This window comes from Theropithecus gelada, chromosome 7b, assembly GCF_003255815.1.
Source record: "Theropithecus gelada isolate Dixy chromosome 7b, Tgel_1.0, whole genome shotgun sequence".
Lineage (NCBI taxonomy): Eukaryota > Metazoa > Chordata > Mammalia > Primates > Cercopithecidae > Theropithecus > Theropithecus gelada.
Genome location: NC_037675.1, coordinates 90036240 through 90055883, shown reverse-complemented (window position 1 = coordinate 90055883; position 19644 = coordinate 90036240). Strand labels below are relative to the sequence as shown.

Sequence of the window (19644 nt, the reverse complement as noted above, 5' to 3'; positions counted from 1 at the left end):
CGGGCATGGTGGCTCATGCCTGTAATCCCAGCAGTTTGGAAGTCGAGGCAGACAGATTGCTTGTGCTCAGGAGTTCAAGACCAGACTGGGCAACATGTTGAAACCCCATCTCTACAAAAAAATACAAAAAGTTAGTTGGGCGTGGTGGCATGTGCCTATAGTCCCAATTACTTGGGAGGCTGAGGTGGGAAGACTGCTTGAGCCTAGGAGGTGGAGGCTGCAGTGAGCCATGTTCATGCCACTACACTCCAGCATGGGTAACAAAGTGAGACCCTGTATTAAAAAAAAAAAGGAATAAATCACTTGTATGGCTAGCTATGCTCCGTTACTTTCCTCAAAAGACAAGAAGTGTGAAATAGCAGATAGAAGACGTGTCATTCTAAGATTGGAGTACTGCATATCTGTCATGTTCTTAGGAATCCATATGCCTAAGATGTTTGTTGGCAGATTACTGTTTTTGTTTTTGTTTTTTTTAAAAAAAGAAAACAAAACAAGAAAAATTGTGTTGCATTTTGTGCCTGACAATATTAGCCTTTTTTTTTTTTTTTTTTTTCTAAACTTGACCTAGGAAGAGAGGCTTAACAAATTTAATATGAAAGTGGCTTAATGAAGGGAGGGACCATAAGTAAAAGTTCTAAATTTCTTCTAAGGGTTAGTTGGAAAACATACTTATAATGCATTATTAGAAATTTAAATGTGAACTGTAAGAATCTTACTTGATTATCCTGAAGTCAGAAACAGTTTTATTATTAACACTGTATGCTTAGCATCTAGAACACACAGTGGATATATGATTATATTCTGAATAATGCTATGTTAAAATTTTCTGCAGCAACTATTAGGCTCTGGGGAGCTATAAAACCAAGACAACTAATAATTTAACTATTTTTTCATTAAAACTTTCATTTTACTTTTGACACACATAATTACAAAGAAAAATGTTTACATTTTGGTTGTTAATATTTTAGGTTTGGATAATCCAAATTTACAGCATTGTTTTTCCTTCTTAGGTAGAAAAAATTGCTTGGGCATCATGGACAAGTGTACTTGGTTTATGCTGTGAAGGAATTTGGCCAGTAATTGGAGAAGTTACAGATGTAACTGCTTCTTGCCTCACGAGTGACAAAATGGTTCTAGCTACTGGGGATGATTTGGGATTTGTGAAGTTATTTAGATATCCTACTAAAGTATGTGTTTTTCTTTAACTTTCCTAATGATTATAAATTATGAAATGGTTAAGGTAATGTCCTGTCATAGCACTTCATTGTTATTAATTGTACATATGTAATACGTAATGTTGTAATATCAAAGGTTCAGAATTATGTTTCATATCTATAGCTTTTAAGTATTATAATTTATGATCCCATGCCTTAAGTTATATATCATATCCTATAGTGTTTTTCAGTATTGACTAATATGAATATCCCTTTTACAAGAAACATCTTGGCTGGGTACAGGGGTTCATGCCTATAATCCCAGCATAATACTTTGGGAGCCTGAGGTGGGAGGATCACTTGAGGCCAGGCATTTCAGGCCAGCCTGGGCAGCATAACAAGACGTCCTCTCTACAAAACAGAGAAAAAGATTAGCCAGGCATTGTGGTAATGCCGGTAGTCCTAGCTACTCGGGAGGCTAAGGTGGGAAGATTGCTTGAGCCCGGAAGTTGGAGGCTACAGTGAGCTGTGGTCATGTTGTTGCACACCAGCCTGGGTGACAAAGCAAAATCCTATGTCAAAAGAGAGAGAGACATTCCTTTTATCCCCAATATTAACTTCAATAATTTTTCTATTTTTGATTAAATATATACTATTAACAGTAAATATAAACTATTTATAGTTACAACTTCAAACTTTAAGTTGTTTTAACCAATTAAATAGAAAATACTTAACGCTTGTAAAATTAAACACCATTGATTTAATGTAATGAATGACTTTTTTGTTGAAACCAAATAATACAGATTCTTTTTTTTTCTGCTTTTGTAGCAGAATTTATGTGCATTTTAAATCATCAGCATCATTTGTTAATGATTTTCTGCTTAAAATTGGTATTTACTTGCTGCTTATGTATATTAAGATTTTTGTTGTTGTTGTTGTTGTTTTTGAGATGGAGTCTCACTTTGTTGCCAGACTGGAGTGCAGTGCCGCGATCTCAGCTCACTGCAACCTCTGCCTCCCGGATTCAAGCTATTCTCCTGCCTCAGCCCCCTGAGTAACTGGGATTACAGGCTTGCACCACCATGCCCGGCTAATTTTTTTTGTATTTTTAGTAGAGATGGGGTTTCACCATGTTGGTCAGGCTGGTCTCGAGCTCCTGACCTTGTGATTCCCCCACTTCGACCTCCCAAAGTGCTGGGATTACAGGCGTGAGCCACTGGGCCCGGCCAACAGGTTCTTTGACATTCTACGTACCTATGCTACTGTGTGCTGTGCAAGTACTTAATTCTTTTATCACTTCCCTCTGTTCAAACTACTGTAAAATATTAGGCTTTTGCTTAACACAGAAATAAAATTTATATATCAAGTCCAGATACAATGCATTCCTTTCTCTTTTTTTTTTAGACAACGTCTCTCTCTCTCTGTCACCCAGGCTGGAATGCAATGGCGCAATCATGGCTCACTGCAGCCTTGACCTCCCAGACCCAAGTTATCCTCCCACCTCAGCCTCTTGAGTAACTGTGACCACAGGCACATGCCACCATGCCTGGCTAATTAAATTTTTTTTTTTTTTGTAGAGATGGGGTTTCCAGATGTTGCCTATGCTGGTCTCAAACTCCTGAACTTAAGTGATCCTCCTGCCTCGGCATCCTAAAGTGGTGGGATTACAGGCGCAAGTCACTGTATCTGGCAGCAATTATTTCTTAATTCACAAATTAAGTTATATATTATACTCTGGCACCACCATGAACATAAAGATAAATTTGAAATAGGGCATGAAATCATATTGTGGTATTCAGTTCCTGGTGATCTTAAGTGTGGTCATATTGAAATTTTTTAACCTGTTGTTATTACTTAGTAATACTTTGAAAACATCATTAAGTATAATTAAATATTCTTCTACATCATTTTTCTGGTGCTCATATTAATATTTTTAGATCAGCATTGAAATGAAAACACGGGTTTAAAAATTCTCATTGAAAACTCAGACACCCAAGAAAATATTCCACAGATTCCTGTTTTAGATACGTATAAATGGTAGGGTCTTAGTTGTTAACAATGTGTTCCTCCAAAATATTTGCCAGAAACGTCACTTCCAGCATTCCAGATGGTGTAGATCCCTAAGGAATAGGTTCTGGGATATTGGTCTACAGATTATTTTTTCACCTTAGTGTAGCAAGAACCACACAGTCTTAGAGAAACTACCTTCTTGCCATGCTTTGATGACAGATCCCTCACAACTTTTATTAAGAGTCATTAGTCCTGCCAGGCGCAGTGGCTCATGCCTATAATCCCAGCACTTTGGGAGGCTGAGGCAGGTGGATCACCTGAGGTCAGGAGTTCGAGACCAGCCTAGTCAACATGGTGAAACCCCGTCTCTATTAAAAACAGAAAAAATTAGCTGGGCACGGTGGCGGATACCTGTAATCCCAGCTACTTGGGAGGCTGAGGCAGGAGAATCACTTGAACCAGGAGGCAGAGGTTACGGTGGGCCGAGATCACGCCACTGCACTCCAGTATCAAAAAAAAAAAAAAAAAAAAAAAAAAACAGAGTCGTCATTCCTAGGGAATTCACAAATTTTGCTATCACTGTGTTTTGTATAAGACATCTCTCATTTTAACACCTTTGAAAAGATTTTAATATGATGCTTTGATTTGAATGTATGTAACTTGGTAATGCTAGATTTTAAAGTTGCCAGTATTTATAACTTAAACTTTTATTGTTATTTAAAAGGAAAATACATTTCTATGTATATTGCTTACAAACAAAAGCACTGATGAATTAAGATGAAAGATATTTACGTGGGTATATACATAGACGTGTACCAAACCAATTGATAGTTACTTTTTGTTAACATACTCATGCTGTACGTAGGCATGTGTATCCTTTCTCAATTATTGCATCTATTTCCAACAGTAATACATCTGCTTAACCATTATCTTTAATATATATACACTATTCCATATACATTGTAATTAACTATTACTTTGATCATCTAAGGTATTTAATTTTTTTCACTACTGTAAGTAAATACCATGGTAAGTATTTTTTTACACACATAGCATTTTTCTTAGCATAGATCCCTAAAAGGGAGATGGGTGAGTCAAATACAAGAACATGTTTATGCTTTTAATGCAAAATACCAAGTTAGTTTTTTAAAGAATTTTGCCTGGGGTACTAGCATTTTGTGAAACTACTGGTTTTATATCTTGTCCTTAACAGGTTTGGGAATTTGGTATCTTTTATTCTGCTGAGTTTCAGTATTTTCTCCAATTTTTTTAACACATTGCACTTGAAATGATTAATTTCTAATTATTTATTAATAAAATAAATTCAAAATCATAATGGAAATATTTAATGAAATTTCTCAGAAAGGTTTTTTGAATTTTCTTCCTCTTTAGGGGAAATTTGGAAAGTTTAAGAGGTATGTGGCCCATAGTACACATGTCACAAATGTTCGCTGGACTTATGATGACAGCATGTTGGTTACCCTAGGAGGTACAGATATGTCTTTAATGGTGTGGACAAATGAGATGGAAGGCTACCGAGAAAAAAGGCCTTGTGATAGTGAAGAATCCGACATTGATTCTGAAGAAGATGGGGGTATGTTATTTTATAATACTTGACCAAAAATATCGGGAAAATATAGCACAACTTATTTAAGCTGTAGAAGTTATAACAAGTAATAATAATATTTGAATAATTGTAGTGTTACTGTTTTTAGTCTGTTTAATATCAAAATCCATTTTGTGACTCAAGAACAACAGGTTGCCGTGAATTTATGACTTAGATGTTATTTATCTACAAATGAAGAATATCTAAATTTTAAATAAGTACTGTTAAGGTAAATTTTATATTATTAAACCTCATATTTTAAAATAATTTTGATTTTCTTCTAATATACCAGTAATATCAGTTCATTATAGAAAATGTATTTTGCCATAAAAATTAAACACAGCCTCCATAATTTGACCACACAGAGGTAACACCTCTTTTAACATTTGGGGTATATCCTAAGATGTATGTAGCTAATATTTTTTTAAGAAAAGTGTGGACGTATTGAACTTATTTTTTAACCTGCTATTATTACTTAATAATACTTTGAAAACATCTTTACATATAATTAAATATTCTTCTACATCATTTTTTCTGGTTGCATATTCAAAATTTGCTTATAACAACTTAATTTATTTCATATTGTTGAACATCTTTGTATCCAGTTTATAAGATCATAATTGATCTTGGTTATCGCTTAAAGAATAACTCGTGTATTTTGACTGTAGGCTATGACAGTGATGTTACAAGGGAGAATGAAATCAGTTACACCATCAGAGCCTTATCAACAAATATTCGCCCAATGTTTGGAATCAAGCCTCATTTACAACAAAAAGAACCCTCAACTGATGAAAGGTAATAATTTAGTTTAATATTAGATGAAGAAAAATATATTGCCATTAAAAATGGAATTTATCGGCTGGGCACAGTGGCTCACACCTGTAATCCCAGCACTGTGGGAGGCTGAGGCAGGCGGATCACAAGGTCAGGAGATCGAGACCATCCTGGCTAACTCGGTGAAACCCGTCTCTACTAAAAATACAAAAAAAATTAGCAAATTAGCTGGGCGTGGTGGTGGGTGCCTGTAGTCCCAGCTACTCGGGAGGCTGAGGCAGGAGAATGGCATGAACCCAGGAGGCGGAGCTTGCAGTGAGCCAAGATCGCGCCACTGCAGTCCAGCCTCGGCGACAGAGCGAGACTCCGTCTCAAAAAAAAAAAAAAAAAAAAAAAAAAAAAAAATTGGAATTTATTGTTTAAGTGGCTTATTTACACAAACTAAGTAACAGTGTTATTCTTGCTTTAGACAATTCACAACACCTCTTAGAAAGTATGTCTTAGAAAGGTATTTAAAGTATGTCTTTAAATACCTTTTGGTGTCAGCCTGGGTGATGTAGTGAGACCTTGTCTCTATGGAAATATAAAAATAATCCAGGTGTAATGGTGTGTGTTTATAGTCCCAGCTACTTCAAAGGCTGAGGCAGGAGCACTGCTTGAGCCCAGGAAGTTGAGATTGCAGTGAGTTATGATTGGCGCCACTGTGCTCCTACCTGGGTGTCAGAATGAGGCCCTGTCTCAAAAAAAACCCCGCAAAAAAAACCAAAAACAAAACCCTATTGGTGGTAACACTATGTATTAACACTAGTGGTTTAGGGAATTATACATACATAATTTGTATTATATATGTTGATATGATTCATCTTATTTGCTAACTTTTATAAATGTATGTGATGAGGTTGGAGGAGATAATAAAAACTGAATGCAATACCAAGTACTTTTTAAGAAGTATGTGAGCGGTATTGTGATTCAGTTTTGAAAAGGCCTCCCTATCCGTGTGCCTTTATTCAAGCATAGACCATCCTCATTTCAAAAATTTTCTAAAAAGTCAGGTTGTCTTTAATGGGAGTTATTGGTCTTAGTCTAGAATCAGCAAATAAAAAAATAAGGACATATGCAAGGCCATTTTATGAGGAGAGATATTTTTTTTTTATTATTATTATACTTTAAGTTCTGGGATACATGTGCTGAACGTGCAGGTTTGTTACATAGGTATACATGTGTCATGGTGGTTTGCTGCACCCATCAGCCCATCATCTATATTAGGTATTTCTTCTAATGCTATCCCTCCCCTAGCTCCCCACTCCCTGACAGGCCCCTGTGTGTGATGTTCCCCTCCCTGTGTCCATGTGTTCTCACTGTTCACCTCCCACTTATGAGTGAGAACATGTGGTGTTTGGTTTTCTGTTCCTGTGTTAGTTTGCTGAGAATGGTGGTTTCCAGCTTCATCCATGTCCCTGCAAAGGACATGAACTCATCTGTTTTTATGGCTGCATGGTATTCCATGGTGTTTATGTGCCACATTTTCTTTATCCAGTCTATTATTGATGAGCATTTGCGTTGGTTCCAAGTCTTTGCTATTGTGAACAGTGCTGTAATAAACATATGTGTGCATGTGTCTTTATAGTAGAATGATTTGTAATCCTTCGGGTATATACCCAGTAATGGGATTCCTGGGTCAAATAGTATTTCTAGCTCTGGATCCTTGAGAAATCACCACACTGTTTTCCACAATGGTTGAACTAATTTATACTCCCACCAACAGTGTAAAAGTATTGCTGTTTTTCCACATCCTCTCCAGCATCTGTTGTTTCATGACTTTTTAATGAGCACCGTTCTAACTAGTGTGAGATGGTATCTCATTGTGGTTTTTCTTTGCATTTCTCTAATGACCAGTGATGATGAGCTTTTTTTCATGTTTGTTGGCCGCATAAATGTCTTCTTTTGAGAAGTGTCTGTTAATATCCTTTGCCCACTTTTTGATGGGGTTGTTTGTTTCTTTCTTGTAAATTTGTTTAAGTTCTTTGTAGATTCTGCATATTAGCCCTTTGTCAGATGGGTAGATTACAAAAATTTTCTCCCATTCTGTAGGTTGCCTATTCACTCTGATGATAGTTTATTTTGCTGTGCAGAAGCTCTTTAGTTTAATTAGACCCATTTGTCTATTTTGGCTTTTGTTGTCATTGCTTTCAGTGTTTTAGTCATAAAGTCTTTGCCCATGTCTATGTCCTGAATGGTATTGCCTAGGTTTTCTTCTAGGGTTTTTATGGTTTTAGGTCTTACATTTAAGTCTTTAATTCACCTTGAGTTAATTTTTGTGGAAGGTGTAAGGAAGGGGTCCAGTTTCACTTTTCTACATGTGGCTAACCAGTTTTCCCAACACCATTTATTAAAGAGGAAATCCTTTCCCATTGCTTGTTTTTGCCAGGTTTGTCAAAGATCAGATGGTTGTAGATGTGTGGCGTTATTTCCGAGGCCTCTGTTCTGTTCCATTGGTCTATATATCTGTTTTGGTACCAGTAACATGCTGTTTTGGTTACTGTAGTATACTTTGAAGTCAGGTAGCGTGATGTCTCCAGCTTTGTTCTTTTTACTTAGGATTGTCTTGGCTATATGGGCTCTTTTTTTGGTTCCATGTGAAATTTACAGTAGTTTGTTCTAATTCTGTGAAGAAAGTCATTGGTAGCTTGATGGGGGTAGCACTGAATCTACTTTAAACCAACAAAGATCAAAAAAGACAAAGAAGGGCATTACATAACGGTAAAGGGATCAATGCAACAAGAAGACCTAACTTTCCTAAATATACATGCACCCAATACAGGAGCACCCAGATTCATAAACCAAGTTCTTAGAGACCTACAAAGAGACTTAGACTCCCACAAAATAATAATGGGAGACTTTAACACCCCACTGTCAATATTAGATCAATGAGACGGAAAATTAACAAGGATTATCAGGAGTTGAACTCAGCTCTGGACAAGCGGACCTAATAGACATCTACAGAACTCTCCACCCCAAATCAACAGAATATACATTCTTCTCAGCACCACATCACACTTATTCTAAAATTGACCACATAATTGGAAGTAAAACACTCCTCAGCAAATGCAAAAGAATGGAAATCATAACAAACAGTCTCTCAAACCACAGTGTAATCAAATTGGAACTTAAGATTAAGAAAGTCACTCTAAACCACACAACTACATGGAAACTGAACAACCTGCTCCGGAATGACTAATGGGTAAATAACGAAATTAAGGCAGAAATAAATAAGTTCTTTGAAACCAATGAGAACAAAGACACAGCATACCAGAATCTTTGGGACACAGCTAAAGCAGTCTTTAGAGGGAAATTTATAGCCCTAAATGCCCACGGGAGAAAGTGGGAAAGATCTAAAATCAACACCCTAACATCACAGTTAAAAGAACTAGAGAAGCAAGAGCAAACAAATTCAAAAGCTAGCAGAAGACAAGAAATAACTAAGACCAGAGCACAATTGAAGGAGAGAGCGAGAGACAAAAAACCCTTCAAAACAATCAGTGAATCCAGGAGCTGGTTTTTTGAAAAGATTAACAAAATAGATAGACCGCTAGCCAGACTAATAAATAAGAAAAGAGAGAAGAATCAAAAAGACACAATAAAAAATGATAAAGAGGATATCACCACTGATCCCACAGAAATACAAACTGCCATCAGAGAATACTATAAATACCTGTACGCAAATAAACCAGAAAATCTAGAAGTGGATAAATTCCTGGACACATACACCCTCCCAAAACTAAACCAGAAGAAGTGGAATCCCTGAATAGACCAATAACAAAGTCTGGAATTGAGGCAGTAATTAATAGCCTACCAACCAAAAAAAGCCCAGACAGATTCACATCTGAATTCTGCCAGAGGTACAAAGAGGAGCTGGTACCATTCCTTTTGAAACTATTCCGAACAATAGAAAAAGAAAGACTCCTTCCTAACTCATTTTATGAGGCCCGCATCATCTTGATACCAAAACCTGGCAGAGACACAACAAAAACAAAATTTCAGGCCAATATCCCTGATAAACATTGATTCGAAAGTCCTCAATAAAATGCTGGCAAACCAAATCCAGCAGCACATCAAAAAGCTTATCTACCACAATCAAGTCGGCTTCATCCCTGGGATGCAAAGCTCATTCAACATACCAAAATCAATAAATGTAATCCATCACATAAACAGAACCAATGACAAAAACCACATGATTCTCTCAATAGATGAAGAAAAGGCCTTCGATAAAATTCAACACCTCTTCATGCTAAAAACTCTCAATAAACTAAGTGTTGATGGAACATATCTCAAAATAATAAGAGCTATTTATGACAAACCCACAGCAAATATCATACTGAATGGACAAAAACTGGAAGCATTCCCTTTGAAAACGGGCACAAGACAAGGATGCCTTCTCTCACTACTCCGATTCAACATAGTGTTGCAAGTTCTGGCCAGGGCAGTTAGGCAAGAGAAAGAAAGAAATGGTATTCAAATAGGAAAAGAGGAAGTCAAATTGTCTGTTTGCAGAGGACATGATGGTATATTTAGAAACCTCCTTTGTCTTAGCCCAAAATCTCTAAGCTGATAAGCAACTTCAGCAAAGCCTCAGGATACAAAAATCAGTGTGCAAAAATCACAAGCATTCCTATACACTAATAATAGACAAACAGCCAAATCATGAGTGAACTCCCATTCACGTTTGCTACACAGAAAATAAAATATCTAGGAATACAACTTACAAGGGATGTGAAGGACCTCTTCAAAGAGAGCTACAAACCACTGCTCAAGGAAATAAGAGAGGACACAAACAAATGGAAAAACATTCCATGCTCATGGATAGGAAGAATCAATATTGTGAAAATGGCCATACTGCCCAAAGTAATTTAGAGATCACTTTTTAATAAAGTCTCTGAGCTAGATGACAGATTAAGAAATAAATTGTGAACCTGATCTTTTCAAAATCAAAGGTGGTAAACAATAAAAAGGGATATGGAGCAGTGAATGGCATGGACTTCCGAAGCAAAGAGGTTTAAAGAACAAAAAAGGAAAAGGTAACGAGATACAGTAAGAAGGAACAGAGGGAGTGGGAAGTGGGAACAGCCTTGGGAGGTGAGAACAAGGCTGTGGTGAGGAAAACTTTATTATGAGAAGTTAGTAGAACAATTTGAGGGAGAAATTAAAAATAAAAGGGAATTCATTCACAGTTGAACAGGATTTGTAGAAAATCCAAGCGAATTTGTGGCCATTTCGGATAGTGCTGAAGAGTTTTGGAACTCAGAGAGATAGAAATGACATTACAGGAAAGCTTTGTCAGAGCGATTTGAGTTTGCACCTATGGGTTTTATATTTGGGGAAAGGGGTGAAGTTAAGGTGAAAAACACATTGGTAATGGGGAAGGGGAGAACTGAGAGATTTTGTGAATGGACTGACCCTGCGTTACCAGGGAAGCTCTAGATGGAATGTTGAGGACACAGTGCCTCCTCAGCTCCTCTTCCAGGTGTCGTTTGCTGATAGTAGACCTCATATACCTCAGGTCATAGCAACGGGAGGTCACCTAAGGAAGGGGGATGGAGAGTGATCATCCAGTTTTTCATTATGTATAAAGAGGCAAAGTATTAAATTAGGAGCATTTTTAAGAAAGCACAGTATACCATAATCTAAGTACTTGTACAGAATTCCATATTCCATGTTTCAAGTAACTTGCTAGAATGCAGCATGGTATAGTGCAAAGGACATGAATTCTGGAGTCAGACAAATGGGTAAAATACTCATTTTTATCATTACTGGTTGTGTGAGTTTGAAAAATTATTCATTCTTTCTGGACTTCAATTTCCTAAGTGGCAAAATGAACATTATAATCCCTAACTTATGGTGTATTTCAAGTTTTAAATGAAATAATGTAAATCAAGAATTTAGATAGTGGGGTCTTCACCAATGACACCTTATCCCTTGGAATGAAATAAAAGTTAACTGAGGAGATACCTGGTAAATACTTAAACATTATTTCTGAAATTAAATATTCACAAAGCAATAAGCATTACATATGTATTTATTAGAGAAATACAGATAAGTATGAAAATGGAATATTATTTAAATATTCTAATTAGAATATTTGAAGTAGAGTGTTTAATATGACTTAAGGAAAATTATGTCTCCTAAGTAATGAAAATTGAAAAGTGTTCTGTGGGGAGAAGGAGCTCTAGACATTCCCATAAATTTCTTTCATTTGTTATATTGATTTTTTAAAAAATTATTTATCGGATAAATTTGGTATGTTGGAAAATGTGACCTAATTTTAATCTGTAGACTGCTTCATTCACAGTAAAACACTTAAATGTAAATTTCCACCCATTGCTGAAGTGAGGCATGTTCTAATAGATGCAAATATTTTACTACTCATAAAGAATGATTAACACTGTCATAACTGTAATCTTTGATGTTAGTTTGTTTATTCTGCAGCTGTTTCCTAATTTTTCAAATTGCTTTCCTTTTTGTTCTCAATTTACTTTACAATTTCTTTTTTTTTTTTTTTTTTGAGACGGAGTCTCGCGCTGTGTCACCCAGGCTGGAGTGCAGTGGCGCGATCTCGGCTCACTGCAAGCTCCGCCTCCCAGGTTCACGCCATTCTCCTGCCTCAGCCTCCGAGTAGCTGGGACTACAGGCGCCCGCCACCATGCCCGGCTAGTTTTTTGTATTTTTAGTAGAGACGGGGTTTCACCATGTTAGCCAGGATGGTCTCGATCTCCTGACCTCGTGATCCACCCGCCTCGGCCTCCCAAAGTGCTGGGATTACAGGCTTGAGCCACCGCGCCCGGCCTTACTTTACAATTTCAACCCTGCTAAATATTTTGAAAATGACAAGGTGTGGGGAGGGAGACGGGATCTGTTGGCCCCGTGGCAGGGTCCAAGCACTGCTCTTTGCCTTAAAAAAAAAAAAAGAAAGAAAGAAAAAATGACAAAGCAGAAGTCATTGATGTGACTTCATTTTCACAAAATGAAAAAAAAAGGAGATTAAAAATGAAGAGATTCATATCTCTTTTTACCAACTTAGAATATTTGTGAGGAGATAATATGGTTCATGGTTTATTTAAATAATTGCTTTTTTAAGTAACATATATTACCATCATAAATATGAAATAAAACACTTTATATGCAAAACAAGCCAAGTGCTGTGCCTCATGCCTGCAATCTCAGTGCTTTAGGAGGCTGAGATGGGAGGACTGCTTGAGACCAGTCATTTAGCACCAGCCTGGGTAACACAGCAAGACCCCATTTCTACAAAAAATAGAAAAATTAGCCAAGAATGGTAGTGCATGCCTGTACCAGGAGGTTCCTACTCAGGAGGCTGAGCAGGAGGATTGCTTCAGCTCAGGAGGTGGAGGCTGCAGTGAGCTATGATCGCACCCTTGCACTCCACCTATGGCAGCAGAGTGGGATCCTGTCTCTGGGAAAATAAATAAATGAAAAAAAATTAAAAGCAATTAAATACTTATCAAATATCCACTTAAAAGGAAAAATGGCTTCTGATGACAATTACCATTCTATTTGGTTGATACTTTTTTTTTTTTTTTTTTTTTTTTGAGACGGAGTCTCGCTCTGTCGCCGAGGCTGGAGTGCAGTGGCCGGATCTCAGCTCACTGCAAGCTCCGCCTCCCAGGTTCACGCCATTCTCCTGCCTCAGCCTCCCGAGTAGCTGGGACTACAGACGCCCGCCACCTCGCCTGGCTAGTTTTTTGTATTTTTTAGTGGAGACGGGGTTTCACTGTGTCAGCCAGGATGGTCTCGATCTCCTGACCTCATGATCCGCCCGCCTCGGCCTCCCAAAGTGCTGGGATTACAGGCTTGAGCCACCGCGCCCGGCCCTTTGGTTGATACTTTTGTGGATTTTTTTCCTAAGTGATAATTTAATATTTTTTAATAAATGTTTTTGGTTTTGTTTTTGTTTTTTGTTTTGTTTTGTTCTTTTGAGACATAGTCTTGCTGTGTCGCCCAGGCTGGAGTACAGTGGCACGATCTTGGCTCACTACAACCTCCACCTCCTGGGTTCAAACGATTCTCCTGCCTCAGCCTCCTGAGTAAGTGGGATTACTGGCACGCACCACACACCCAGCTAATTTTTCTTATTTTTAGTAGAGACGGTGTTTCACCATGTTGGCTAGGCTGGTCTTGAACTCCTGACCTCAAGTGATTCACCCACCTCAGTCTTCCAAAGTGCTGGCATTACAGGCATGAGCCACCTTGCCTGGCTAATAAATGTTTTTATAACAAATATTATGTATTTAAAGTAGTTATTTTTGTCAAATTTCCAATATTTGTGAATAAAAATATTTAAATCAATGTTTAAATCAATGTGACATAAGTTAGACATTTTTGTATTTCCTTAAAATTCTGTTGACATGTTGCCTTTCTTCTGTTTGCTAAAATGCTCTATTCTATTCATCATCAAATTTTATATGTTTTCCTACTTTTTTCCCCCTTGCTCCTTTTGAAGGCAGGGAGTAGTAAGGTAAGTGTTTTATAAAAGAAAATATTTTATTCAAAAATTTACCCTTTATTTTATTCTTTATAGTATTTTAAGGTATTTATTTTCCCTATAAAACATTTCACTACATTTGTCAACAAAGCATTATGAAATGAAGTAGGACAAATTCTATGAAAGAGTTGCATTTTTAGATAGTATATATGGTTGTTATTATAAGGGTCTTCATTATGATAAATTGTTTTACATATGACTGTACAAACTACTACAATGCAAATAAATAGTTTTGGTTTTCCTTAAATTTCAGAGGCTCGTAAAAACAGACCTAACCACACGTATATTTAAGTGAAAGACTATTCAGTTTTAAACCTGTTAACATGATTTAATGCATGTTTAATCTATTCATTCATTTTAAAAGATGAAAAGAGGGTAACTATGGTATTTGTATGTTTAATAAAATGACATGTAGGAAAAGACTCTTTGGGGGTACTTTTATATCTACCTTTGGTGATATGGAAATGTCTTGAAAGAGTTTCTGAAACAAGACAGTGTGGAAATGGCTAGTCTGTTTTATAAGTTAAAAAAGGTATTATGGCTGGGCATGATGGCTCAGGCCTGTAATCTCAGCAGTTTGCAAGGCCGAAGTGGGAGGATTGCTAGAGCCTGGGAGTTCAAGACCAGCCTGGACAACATAATGAGACCCTGTTTCCACAAAAAATAAAAGTGAAAATGCATTAGCTGGGTGTGGTGGCAGCCCTGTGGTCCCAGCTACTCAAGAGGCTGAGGTGAGAGGGTCTCTTGAGCCTGGGAGTTTGAGGCTGCAGTAAGCTGTGATTGCACCACTGCACTCCAGCTTGGGCAACACAGCAAGACCCTGTTTTGGGGGCTGGGGGTTGGGGGTAAGGTATCACTAGGAAAATGCTGGGAGATAAGGAAGAAAACTGTAAACTTGAGACCAGATTGTGCAGAAACTCAAATAATAGGCACCTGTTAATATTAGATCTACAGCAGGAATCTGTCGTCTGTTTTAAGCAGAGTGGTGTGTACAAAGATATGAGTTCAGAGTATGAAGCAACCTCTAAAATGGGCCATAAAATCTTATACTATTTTAACAGAAATAAAGCACCTGGATCTAGCCTCATATGTAGAATAGCTTGCTCAGTACTGATCTCTGCATTTTAAAGGAGACTTGGATAGTTTATAATGGGCTAGAAGAAAGCACAGGAGGAAGGAAGGTTGGGAGGTCACTTCATATAAAGAAAAATTAGTTGACCAGGTGCAGTGGTTTATACCTGTAATCCCAGCACTTTGGGTTGTTAAGTTTGGAGGATCGGTTGAGGCCAGGAGTTAAAGATCAGCCTGGCCAACCTGATGAGACACCATCTCTACAAAAAAACTTAAAAAAATTAGCTGGGTATGGTGGTGTGCACCTGTGGTCCCAGCTACGTGGGATGCTGCGGCAGGAGGATCTCTTGAGCGTGGGAGGTCAAAGCTTAACAAAGCCATGATCACACCACTGCACTCTAGCCTGGGTGACAGAGCAAGACCCTGTCTCAAAAAAGTCATTATTATTATTCTGGGAATCTTGTTTCAAAACAAGAAAACTAAATGGAGATACCATTGTTATCTTGGATATGAATGACTTTTTATGTAGAAGTAACCTCCCTCTCACAAGCAGTATTTATACAGAGTTTGGATGACCAGTTGTCATCAATGCTATACAATGGTTGTTCTAGACATGTAAAGAAGGTTCCTGGTCTCAGTGGGAGAATGGATGAAATGACTTTTGTGATTCCTTCCAATTTTGTTTTGATTGTTATGCTATTAAGAGAGAGAAAAAAAAACTTTTTAAAGATTACTTCTTTTACTAGCAAAATTCTAAATTCAGTATAGTCCCGAGTGACTAATTCTGCCTGCTTGGATTCACTGACTGGGGAACGCTCTTAGGTCAGAACAGGTGAAACTTAGGCTCTTTAGACAATTTCCTTTGAAGTATCTCCAGTACTACCAGTTTTTTAAATTAACATTTTAGTGCCAGTGCCCATTCTTAAAAATAAGCTTAAATGTTTTGTTTAAAATTCAGATTACATTGCAGAAAAATAAGAATGGCAAGCTTTAAAGTTCACAACATAAAATATATTGAATTCTCAGTTATTCGTTTTTTTCTTTTTTCACCTTTCTTGTGATTCCCTGTTATTAATGGAGTTTTTTTTTTTTTTTTTTTTTTTTTTTTGAGACAGAGTCTCACTCTGTTGCCTAGGCTGAGTGCAATGACGTGATCACAGCTCACTGCAGCCTTTACCTTCCAGGTCAGGTGATTCTCCCGCATCAGCCTCCCATGTAGCTGGGACTATAGGTGCATGCCACTAGGCCTGGCTAATTGTGTTTTTTATAGAGAATGGGGTCTCACAGTGTTGCCCAGGCTGGTCTCAAACTCCCGGGCTCAAGCAATCCTCTTGCTTCGGCCTCTCAAAGTGCTAGGATTACAGGTGTGAGCCACTGTGCCCAGTCTTACGCCTTTTCTTTTCTCTTTTTTTCTTTTATTCTGGTTTTTTTTTTTTTAGGCGGAGTTGCACTCTATTGCCCAGGCTGCAGTGCAGTGGTGCAGTCTTAGCTCGCTGCAACCTCTGTTTCCTGGGTTCAAGCAATTCTCCTGCCTTAGCCTCCTGAGTAGATGGGATTACAGGCACCTGCCACCGTGCCTGGCTAATGTTTTTTGTATTTTTAGTAGAGATGGGATTTCACCACGTTGGCCAGGCTGGTCTCGAACTCCTGACCTCATGATCCTCCTGCCTCGGCCTCCCAAAGTGCTGGGATTATAAACTGAAAACAACAGACTTTTAATATTATGCAATACAGTTGTCTGCATTAAACTTGTTAAAATATTTTATTACAGGAGGTATTTTACTAGTGTTTTCAATTCAAATTTATGTTGTAATCTTTTTCCTTCTTTATCTGCTGCTGAAAAGAGGTTCCAGGTAATCCTCTCTTTGCTGTGTTTACAAAGCCTAACTTTGTATTTTTGTCATCTCTCATATTAGCATTAATGGGATACTATGTTACTTGGTGTTCTTTACCTCTCCACAATTTTGCACATTTTTTTCCTTTGGAATTGGTACCACTGAAATGAATAGCATCTTAATTATTGGACTTACTCTGTATAAGTAACTGTTCTACTAAAACTTATCCATTCAACTTGTATAATTTTATAAGTTGTATAATTTTATTTTAAGCAATGATATACTTTATATAAATGATCTTTATAAAAATTAAAATATGGTTAATTGTTACATAGGATATAGATAAAAATTACCTGTTTATTGTCTGGGTTACATTTAAAGCTGTCAGACAGTAACATAGAATAATGTTCACCAACAAAATTGACTTGGAGAAAAAAGCAAGGCTTCTATCATTCTTTGAAATGGTCCTATCAGAAATATTTTTAAATGTTAAATATGATAAATTCAGTTTTACTTTTACTTGTGGACATCCAAAAATGTATATGAAGAAGGTTTGAAACCAAAATTTCTATAATAACTTGAAAAAATGGTTTATTCTTGAAAAGGATGTTTACTTTTTATAACACCAGTCATGCTTATATATTTTACATGCTGCCTCATATTGCTATCAACATCCCATTCATTTCTTATTGGATGTTTAAGATGTAACACATTTACTTTTATTGATGTATAACATGACAACCATTTTGAAAATGCAAGTATATTTTATGCCTTTAATTTTATGAGACTTGTTCATAAATGTTGGAGTCTTTTACATGGGAAAGTTAATTTGTATCATTTCCTGATTTAGGTGTTACAAATTGAATATTAACTTAAAATTTGGAAAGGGATTGGTGCATGACTGATTTAAATTCAGTGTTCTGGTTATTCAGTATTTGAATAATGGTTGAGATAAAAAATAATAAACTAAATTGCATTTTTAAAAAAATTAGAGGTTCTAGAGAAGAGCTTCTACATTTAAATAATTCAGACTGTGAACTCAATACACCTGTTGGGACAGGGCACATTATAAATAGATCCTGAACAGAGAAGAGGGGCTAGATTTGAGAGCTACTGTGTAGGTAAAGTTGATAAATTTTAGTAAATAGTGAGAATAAGGGAAGAGAAAGAATTGGAAGCAATAATAATAGTAATTTCCTTTTATAATGTGTTGTATGGTTTACAGTGCTTTGTGACTATAAAATGTCTTCCTTGAGTAACCAACTGATGGCAGTGCCATTAACCAGTACTAGGGACTACTTCAGCAAGTAGAGAAGGTGAAGGGCATGAAGAAACAGATGAGTACAAATTTGAACTCACATGTGATTTATGTTGCTAATAGTGTGGAACGTTCATAAAAATATTACAAAAATTCACTTTCAAGAAGGATGTATTGAATACTTGCCATGTGAAGATACTCTGTTAGATACTTTAGAGCAGTAATCCAGGCTTTGTTGTTAATGCACCCATCAAGAAATATTTGAGTATGTTAAATTAACATTTTCACATTGTTTATAAGCAATCTACTTTTGTGCTATTATGTTATTTACATTATGATACGTACACCAAAGAAATTAAAAGTAGGCTGTGCACAGTGGCTTACACCTGTAATCCCAGCACTTTGGGAGGCTGAGGCAGGCGGATCACTTGAGGCCAGGAAGTCAAGACCAGCGTGACCAACATGGTGAAACCCCATCTCTACTAAAAATACAAAAATTAGCTGGGTTGTGGTGGTGCACGCCTGTTGTTTCAGTTACTGGGGAGGCTGAGGCACAAAAATTGCTTGAACCCGGGAGGCGGAGGGTGCAGTGAGGTGAGATCGTGCCACTGCACTCCAGCCTGAGTGACAAAGTGAAACTTGGTCTAAAAAAAAAAAGAAAGAAAGAAGAGAAGAAAGAAGAGAAGAGGCTGGGTGTGGTGGCTCACTCCTGATCCTGTAATCCCAGAACTTTGGGAGGCCGAGGTGGGCCGATCACCCGAGGTCAGGGATTCGAGACCAGCCTGGCCAACATGGTAAAACCCCATCTCTACTAAAAAAAAATACACAAATTAGCTGGGTGTGGTGGCATACACCTGTAATCCCAGCTACTCGGGAGGCTGAGGCAGGAGAATCACTTGAATCCAGGAAGTAGAGGTTGCAATGAGCCAAGATTGCGCACTACACTCCAGCATGGGCGACAGAGTGAGACTCCATTGCAAAAAATATATATAAAATGAATAAAAGTTGTAATATTTTCTTTCTACTTCCTGCTTTAGAAGCTCTCAAGATGAAGAGGGCAGTCTAGAGGACCACGGAATGGGTCATCTTTGGGAAGGTGTGACAAGACACCTCTCTGGGAGGGACGGTGTGAGAGGCTCAGTGAAGGCACTGAGTGCTGCATGCCTTTCCACCTTCCCACTTCTCTGTTGCAGGCCTCCGGTGAGCAGGGCCCCACCACAGCCAGAGAAACTCCAGACAAACAATGTAGGCAAGAAAAAGAGACCTATAGAGGTAAGGAAAATTCACTCTCCAGTGTTACTGAAATGTATCCAGAGTTCCTTTTTATAAAACACCCAAGTCTTATCATTAGTTTTCGTGAAAGTAAGTGTATTAAGTGC

General features: G+C 37.4%; 1 protein-coding gene across 3 annotated transcripts in view; it reads left to right on the top strand.

The window, feature by feature from the left end:
* EML5 (echinoderm microtubule associated protein like 5) overlaps positions 1–19644 on the top strand; it is a 197032-nt gene that overhangs the window by 144916 nt on the left and 32472 nt on the right. For 2 of the 3 annotated variants that reach the window (XM_025391288.1, XM_025391287.1), the window contains exons 25-28: positions 1011–1187; positions 4557–4758; positions 5439–5565; positions 19459–19537. In XM_025391288.1, the coding sequence (XP_025247073.1) occupies positions 1011–1187; positions 4557–4758; positions 5439–5565; positions 19459–19537 (585 nt within the window). Of the gene's footprint in view, positions 1–1010; positions 1188–4556; positions 4759–5438; positions 5566–14059; positions 14075–17016; positions 17026–19458; positions 19538–19644 lie in introns of all 3 variants that reach the window. The other variant, XM_025391286.1, reaches the window with a different exon arrangement.